Source organism: Plectrocnemia conspersa, unplaced genomic scaffold, assembly GCF_051122295.1.
Source record: "Plectrocnemia conspersa isolate PC_06_02 unplaced genomic scaffold, ASM5112229v1 ptg000013l, whole genome shotgun sequence".
NCBI classification, from domain to species: Eukaryota; Metazoa; Arthropoda; class Insecta; order Trichoptera; family Polycentropodidae; genus Plectrocnemia; species Plectrocnemia conspersa.
The window spans coordinates 1,406,015-1,414,360 of NW_028277177.1; the positions used below are offsets into that span (position 1 = coordinate 1,406,015).

The 8,346-nt window shown below is 29.7% G+C and overlaps 1 protein-coding gene across 12 annotated transcripts; it reads left to right on the top strand.

Annotated features, from left to right (window-relative positions):
* The first annotated feature begins 6,105 nt into the window (after positions 1-6,105).
* Positions 6,106-8,141, top strand: LOC148226905 (uncharacterized). Of its 12 annotated transcripts, none has more exons than XM_088202215.1 (6): positions 6,106-6,437; positions 6,591-6,882; positions 7,155-7,309; positions 7,370-7,505; positions 7,575-7,874; positions 7,940-8,141. In XM_088202215.1, the coding sequence occupies exons 2-5, from the start codon at positions 6,612-6,614 to the stop codon at positions 7,829-7,831; spliced, it is 819 nt and encodes a 272-aa protein (XP_088058341.1). In that variant the 5' UTR covers positions 6,106-6,437; positions 6,591-6,611; the 3' UTR covers positions 7,832-7,874; positions 7,940-8,141. The 12 variants fall into 12 exon arrangements, with proteins under 12 accessions (XP_088058341.1, XP_088058342.1, XP_088058345.1 ...); XM_088202216.1 differs by having other exon boundaries at positions 6,106-6,275; XM_088202219.1 differs by having other exon boundaries at positions 6,106-6,275; positions 7,575-7,723.
* The last annotated feature ends 205 nt before the right edge of the window (positions 8,142-8,346 follow it).

Sequence of the window (8,346 nt, forward strand, 5' to 3'; positions counted from 1 at the left end):
ATTAAAACATGTGTATATTGCCGAGTTTGAGTGTCAAAGTACCTGTAGAATCATTCCAATCATACCATACGCCAATCCTTCAGATCATTATTTAGACACCAACTGTATTTTTTGTACAAGTTCCTTTTGTAAAATTGCGTTCTGATCTGCACTAATATGCGATCATGCTGACGAAGAAAAACTGATTCATAACTCAAAAGTCGTTAGTATTTTTTTTACAGGCAAGTCCATGTGACTTTCTCCGGCGATCTTCAAAAGTACTTTTTTAATAGATTGCTCTGTATTTATTAATATTTTTTAATACACATTTAAACTCTATTTTTTTTTACATAATTGCCATTTTGAAACAAGGCAGATGTTAACATACATATTTTTATAATACAGTTTAGATTCTAAACTGTCTTTAAAAAAAACGATGTGCATAAGTTTTGGTTTTCAACCGACAGTTACAAACGCCACTTACTAAATCCAGCGAATTTCATTTAAAAAAAAAAATTTTAATAGTGCCTTTATTAATAAATGATTAGATACATTTTAATTAGACTAGTTAGTGAAATTATATTCATAGAAATGAAAATCTAACATCACTGAAAAATACACATACACTGTAACAGTTGCGAAACGTCCATTAACTATTTGAACGCAAACCTAACCTAAACGAATAAATCAAACTTAACTTGACCTAATAAAAGTAACCATGTTTTTTCAGCTTTCGTTTGTTTAAGTTTGGGTTTGAATAGAAAATGGACATTGCGCAACTGTCACATTGAGTTTCATGTATATTTTAGCTCATAATATCAAATTATATTTTCGCTAGTAGAAATATATATCCACCGAAAGACATGTGTTCGGATTATATAATATTATGATTTCACTGAAACATCTAGTAACATATATAATGTTTATATGTATAGAAAAGATGTAAGGCTTCAATAATATGGCGTTGAGGATAAAAATATAGTTATATTATATTTTAACACATAATAAAAAATTGAGGTATTTGTAAAATTTTTTTAATGATATGTCATTTTCACGCATAGTTTATTTGATAAATAATTTCTGGCAGTGATCTCAGTGTTTATTTAAGTATTTTTTAAGCTTAAAATGTATATTATGATTAAGTGGCGTATAGAAGATAATAATATTTTTATAACGAATTTTGTGCTTGTTTTTATATAAAACTAAATATTGTAAAATACGATTGTTGAGATCCTGAGAAACTTTCTTGAATCATCAAGCAGCTAATTATGTTTTTCAATTATGTGAGAATCGTCACGTCGCTTTTGCAACCTATTTTACTATAAATCAAACTTAACCGCTTTTTAATGCATTTTTTAATTGTAAGGTAATTGAATTTTTATACCTTTCGAAAATACATTAAGTTATTAATTAGTAAATAACAATTATCAGATTATAATTTGTATACTAGTGATGCGTTATCAGTAAAAATATTTTTAATTAAATTTCACATATTTTTAGATACCTTTATAGTATAACCCAGTTTGATTAATTGAATTGTATGTACCAGTATTATATTTGTTTATTTATTAGAAACGTTACAAATTACAGGCTATGAATGTAAAACTAGATACGATTTACCACATCAATAGAATGTAATTTAAATTTATTTTCTCTTCTCACATACAAATAATATATACGAATTACTTTCGACTAAAGAGTTATGTGGTGTGGCTATACTGATTTTATTTGGGACATGCCTGTTACAAATATTGTTATGGCCAAGAGCTGTTTGGCCTAAGCTTAGCGAGAAAGTCCTGCACGGTCGTCCTCAAATTACTGGCATCCTTACTGTGCGAACGTAATGTGTAATGTTACGTAGAAGTTACAAATTGACAATGAAGTCAACTGTAGACAAGTATATTTAGATTTTAATCTAATTAAAAGGCAAGTGTCATTTACTGTTAATGTGTTTTTTTTAAATAATATACCTAAAAACTACCCGTAATGCCCATCACTTTTCTAATAAATGTCAATTAATTTTACAAAAATATCATATTTGAATGTTTAGATTACCGCCTCAACGTTTTATGCTTACTGATGTATTCTTTAACCCTTAATTTTTTTATAGTATTATTTATGAGTTTATTGAAAATTTGGCGTGTCTTTCAATAAACTAGTACAATATTCTAAAGCTAAATATTCCATTTTTGTTTGTATTAAATTAGTCGCAGAATACTTGCTAAGAAAGTTTCATCAAACATTTTTCGTCACTTAAATCTCCTTAAAATATATCATATATATTTTTCGTCGGCGTGAACAAACTATATTGCGTATCTCAGTGGACATTAACCGTTTCAAAACCTGTGGACATTACTCGAACAAGTGTAAGTAAAGAAATACAGTGCGTATAATTACCAAGCATCCCAGATTCACATTCTGTACTATGACGACGTATCCAATTTTATAAATTACCGTTACGCGGTTTTCCGATCAAAAAATATATGTATAAAACAAAGAGTCTGGTTCCGCCCCAAATCATTATAATAGTCGCAATTTTCAATAATATATAAGTCGGTTCATTGCCGTATTCCTTCAGAAACTTCGTTTCTGACTTGATTAATATAATAATTTTGTAAAATAATTTTGGCCGGCGGAGTATAACTTTGTACGCCTGTAGTATATAACTGGTTCCAATTGATTCTGCATACAAATAAAATAATAATGTTGCCAAAATTGCATTTTAAAATTTTATTAACTCTAGCACTACAAAAAATTTAAACCTTCAAAATAAATGAACTTGTAATTCATTTTATTTTTTAATCTAACGTTGTAATCTGACGTATGCTCAATGTGTTACACAGGTAAATCTATACTAACTAGGTAAATCAATCAGACATAATGAATACATACAAGTAAGTATTAAACCACAGACTTTTCAGTCTGGGAATCGGTGACATTTATATAATTAATTATAAATTATTATGTATATCATAATTTATAATCGATAAATGTCAATTTGCAGCAGTGGCCGGTTTTTTAATAATTGCACATTTTATAAATAAAGATTCGACGGTCAAGTCCGTACGGATGTGTCGATTATAATGGTGCGAATTTCGCATAATAACATTAATTATTAAAAGATAAAAAGGTTTATATGTATATAGATTACAAAGTGTATTTTTTACGAAATTTTAATTTTTTTACATACTCTTTTAATAACATTATTTATAGATACCAATTTTAAGGCGGATCTTCAACTACCGAACCACCATGCTAATCATTTGTAAAATCGTTTCATATGCAAAAAAAGTTGGTGACCCTTGGGCATTAATTTAAAAAATTTCCTCAAAATCAAGACCACCGAACGTGGACACAAATGATCATTCCGATTTGGACAACACGTGAAAGTTTTGACCCACATTTAAGGGACTTCTCCTTCCGGCACCGATTGTGGGTCTGGACAAGTGAACTTGGGGCTTGTACCCGAAACCGTTATTACACTAAAATAACTCGTTTTTTTCAACATCAATTACATACCTACGATAGATAATGGTGGTGTCTCAGCATCGCTTGGTGGTTTAGCCCAAATTTTACATACAAACATTCCAAAGAGCACCTAGAACTTTTCGTTCGCACGATTATAACAAAATTTAGATCGTTTTGGATATTTATGTCTTTCAATACCAATACAATACAATTATAAACAATCCAGACTTTCTCAATGGAGAAAACTGTTTGAATTTCTGATTGGTTTACATTAAAATATCATTCAGGTCGCTTTTTAAGAATACTTTTATCTGAAAAAATAACAAAGAGAAGTAAACATACGCAACGGTGCATCGGAAACTGAAGTTGAACGAAATCAAAAGTTATATTCGTGCATAAAAGCACGCAAAAGAATTTATTTAACCATATTATTTTTTATTCAATAATTAATCCCATTTCACTACTTAAGAGTTGACAATATAATTGACCACATTATTGACAAATAAAGTTTTTTGCCTACTGGTGCAATTTTTTTCATATAGGATCATTTTGAAATTAAATAAGCTTTTTCCTTTATGTACATTAATTATTATTTATTATAACATGCAACAGAATGCAATAAAAAACATATAATAAATTTAACCTTGGTTAAGTCATTATGATGCAAATGAACCTTGTAACAAAATTCGGGTAAAAAATGCACGATATTGGCAATAAAAATTTTAAATAATATTTTTTTAAATAATAAATAACGGGTTATTAGTACAAATGTTATTTTTATAAAGTCAACTAGTAACGCTCCCTCATAATAATAAACATGCAATAAGCCATTAGTTTTAAATTTAAATTAAATATATTATTATTATAAATGTATTTATATTAAAACTATAATTATTTTATAAAAAGCAAGTTAAATTTACTTTCACTTAGAACATATGTATTATCTTTGACTTTAGAACGCAATTAAACATATATATATAAATATATTTTTTTGCAAACTTAACCGAAACAGAACATACTCCCCCAAGTTTAAGTAGCTACGCTACTGATTCTAAATGGTATGTTTATAAAGAAGTAATTAGAAGAGCGCGTGGTAAAAAAAAAAGTGCTCAAGTCGAAGCTATTAATTACAAAATTAATAAAATATGTTTTTCTACACAATTTTTTTACCGTTGAAAAATTAATGTATAAAATTAAATTGAAAAACAACTCTTTCGATCAAAAATTCTATATTCATCCTATGTTAACATATAGAACGTAGATTTTATATTTAACATATTTGGCTTAAAAAATCTGATAATAAATTGGACTCAAATATTTCTGAAAAATTTCAACTTTACTTGAATAAATTTTCAAAATTTATGTAATTTGTAAAACTCATATTCAAATTAATTAAATTATGTATTTTGTAGAACTGTTATATACTACATTTATACTTTAAAAATATCAGAGCGAAGTTTAAGAAAAAGTGTCTTACATGAAAAAGATACGGAGGTTTATTTACATATACAACTCATTTATTTTTAGCAGATTATGCTTAAATAATATGTTTTAGTTAGTTCAGCCACGCAGCGCAATTATTTTTAATTTTTACTTTTTATGTGACATTGCACAACATTTTTGCTCTTATTTTATTCAAATATAAAGCTGTGTTTGTATAAAATATCGTTTCAGAAACGCTTGTCGGATAATGTGGATCGGCAAGCCTGATCTGGCCCGCGAGCCGTACATTGCTCATATATGCAACAAAGAGTCACAGTCTTATGGCGGTGAATCTTATTTAAATATATTGTATTAAAAATAAATATTTATTTTTTAATACATTTTATTCAAGCTAGCATTATTTTTATCAAATATTTTTATATTATTTATTTTAAAAATTAGTATTTTTGACTTAAGGTATTTAGTCAAAAACATTTTTTGATGTCAGAAATAATTTAAAATTAAATTAAAATATTTTAAAACGTAAAAGTGCGACGTGGCAACATTATTTATATATTTTTTTATACAAAAGCGATCATCTACATACTGTTTTTTATCATACAACATTATTTTAACACATCATAATCAATTGACAGATTTAGATTTTTTTTAATAATTATTTATTAAAAAAGCATATAATTAATAAATATAGTAAACATGTTGTTAATTGATATTATTTACTTGACTCTGTTTTAAAATTAAATAGTATTTTTTTTAATATATTGCTAATAACTTTTAAATGAAACGGTTGGTTATAAAATTAATATATAATCAGTTAAGATCAGCCACTTAAACTAATTCATTTTTTATTTCATACATATCCTTGTGAAGATTTATATGTATTTTTTATAAAAAATATTAAATATTTTCGTTCTTTGTTAAAATACTAATAAAACTAACCATTTATTTAAAAAATGTTCATTACTTACTGACAAAAATCAACCAAAATACTTACCTGTTGCTTAACACATGCCTGATGAGATGTAATACTACATTCTTAATAAAAATATAAATAACTAGTTTAATAAATGAAATTAGAAGAAGGCTTTTCTAAAACCAGGAATTGGAGAGTTCCTGTTAACCTTGACCAAGATCTAATCCACATTATGTTACGTCTAAGTAGTGGTAATAGTCACGGATGCTTGGTCGTCTTTGGTCAGGGTTTCAGAATCGTCTGCCAGTTGGTCCGTGACTTTCTTTGGCTGATGACGTTCTGGTCCCGTTACTTCTTCACTTCATATATATACACAGCGCACGTTTGGGAGCACCATCATTCGGTGCTTACACTCCATCCAGTCTCCAGCGTCCAATGCGGTCGCATTCATAGAAGTGAAAAGACATAAAAAGTAATAATAAGCAATAAAAAGTGACAAGTGCAATAATGAATTTGTGATTTCGATTTATATACCGATCGATGTGTGAATGAATGGCAGTGACCGACTTCGAGTGAATCGACTTTTTTGGATATCAAGTTTTTGTGGTTCACGAATCTGTGACGCTATTTAAAAGTAGGTCCTTTGAGGAAATTTATGATACAAAAAGGAGTGTTTTCGACTTATCCGAATTGTTTATTAGCATATTATTGTAATTCTGTGCTTGTTTAAAACATCGATAAAATGTTATGACCTGAATTTTTGAAATTTTGCGTTTCGGATTTGCAGGCGGAACTCTTTTTTTGGAACATGGACGTCAAAGAGATGATCAAGTGGCTCTTCAGCTACCAAACTAAAAGATCTCCGCAGTCGTCGAGAAGGCACTTGACTATTGCCCTTTCGTTGGTTTTGCTCGTCAATCTTACCCTGTGTCATGCCTCAAATCAAACAAATCAAACGTCAGAAGACTTGAAAAGTTCTACTGGATTAGAAAACTCTTTAACGCAGGAACGACTGTTGAAATTCATAGAAAATACATCAAATTACATAAGCGATTCAATGGACGAACAAGCCGGTACCGGTCAGTATTAAGTTTCTAAATGAATAAAATTTTATTAGCTAAGTATCAAATTTAGTATTTTTTCCACGCGTAAAATCGATAGTTCCGACTGTAATAACCATTCTTGGAATTACATGGTAGCGAGCGCCATTGTTCGCTTAAAAGCCCTGTCATTATCGACGATGCTCTTCAAACAAAGTTCAAAAACCGATGCAAGCATTTGAATACCATTAACGATGATGTTTTTGTTTTAAAATTCAATATAAAATCGAGGTTAAATGTTATTCATCTAGGAATGGCGAGAACTTTTGGAAGACCACTCAGGAAGCTCCAATCTGCCTTACTACCGGTTATGTTCATGTTGGGAGTAATGTCTACTCTAATCTTCCTGACGTTTTTGTTGACTTTAAAGGGTGTTGCAATTGGAGGACTCCTATTGATCTTCAAGGTACTAATCAAGCTCATTATCATTAGATACGCTTTTATACATATTTTAATTTTCAAATAGGTCGCCGGATTCTTGTCGCACTTTAAATCAGGTTGGGGAGATCCTCACCACGATCATCATGGATACCAAAAAGATATCCACCTGCACATTTCTGGACATCCAGTGGGCCACGGTTCGCCTTCTGAACATTATCCTAGTATTTGGTCCCATTCTTAACAACATGATTAGAATTTAAGATTGGTTTTTGAACTCTTTCATCTTCAAGGTAGCCACGAAGGATGGAATCGGCTCGACGGGAATGCTATCATACCGCCGTTTAAGAAATATTCCAGCTATGGCTATCCAGAATATCCGAGCCAAGGTTTAACATCCAACCAAGGACTAACATCCTTTAAGGGACTATCTCCTAGTCAGGCAATACCTTCTTATCAGACTCTCTCTCATCAAGCTTCGAACTCAGCTAACATACCATACGGTCTTTATGTCCGAAACGGAGACTCAGCTTCAACTTCCACCAGTTAACACAAAACGCATGAACATCTAACACATGACATCATCATTCATGGTTCATTCTATAATAAATCCAATCAAAACTTACCTTGAAATTTAATCATTTTTATATACTTTCAGGCATATATTTGGGATGAATTCGACCGACCGCACTTCTATGATAGATTTTAAATTATACATAAACGACACAAGATTCGATCGGATGTGATCATTGACTCTACCTAATACCAAAGCGATCGCCTCCATTGAACATCTTGGTAATAGAATTAGTTAGCCAAATGTATTTTAATTTATTTATTTATTTAATTATATTATCGTGTTCATTTCTGTGTTGTTTTTGTTGAACGACAGAATAATAAGCTAACCCCTAACAGGCTATGTCTGAATTGCATATAAATGTTTCAAACAAACGACAGACAAAGCCTAGGAGAGGCTAAATCATTATTCCGTCTCGGACTTTCACCTGTAAAATTAATTCATTCGGTTATAAAATTAAGAACGATTCGAGTTTATGCAAAAGTTATACG

What these genes read in the sequence shown, in the direction of transcription:
- LOC148226905 (XM_088202215.1), top strand. Translation starts at nt 6,612, where the DNA reads ATGGACGTCAAAGAGATGATCAAGTGGCTCTTCAGCTACCAAACTAAA. An exon ending in GGACGAACAAGCCGGTACCG is followed by an intron (nt 6,883 to 7,154) that starts GTCAGTATTAAG and finishes TTATTCATCTAG; the next exon opens with GAATGGCGAGAACTTTTGGA. An exon ending in GACTCCTATTGATCTTCAAG is followed by an intron (nt 7,310 to 7,369) that starts GTACTAATCAAG and finishes ATTTTCAAATAG; the next exon opens with GTCGCCGGATTCTTGTCGCA.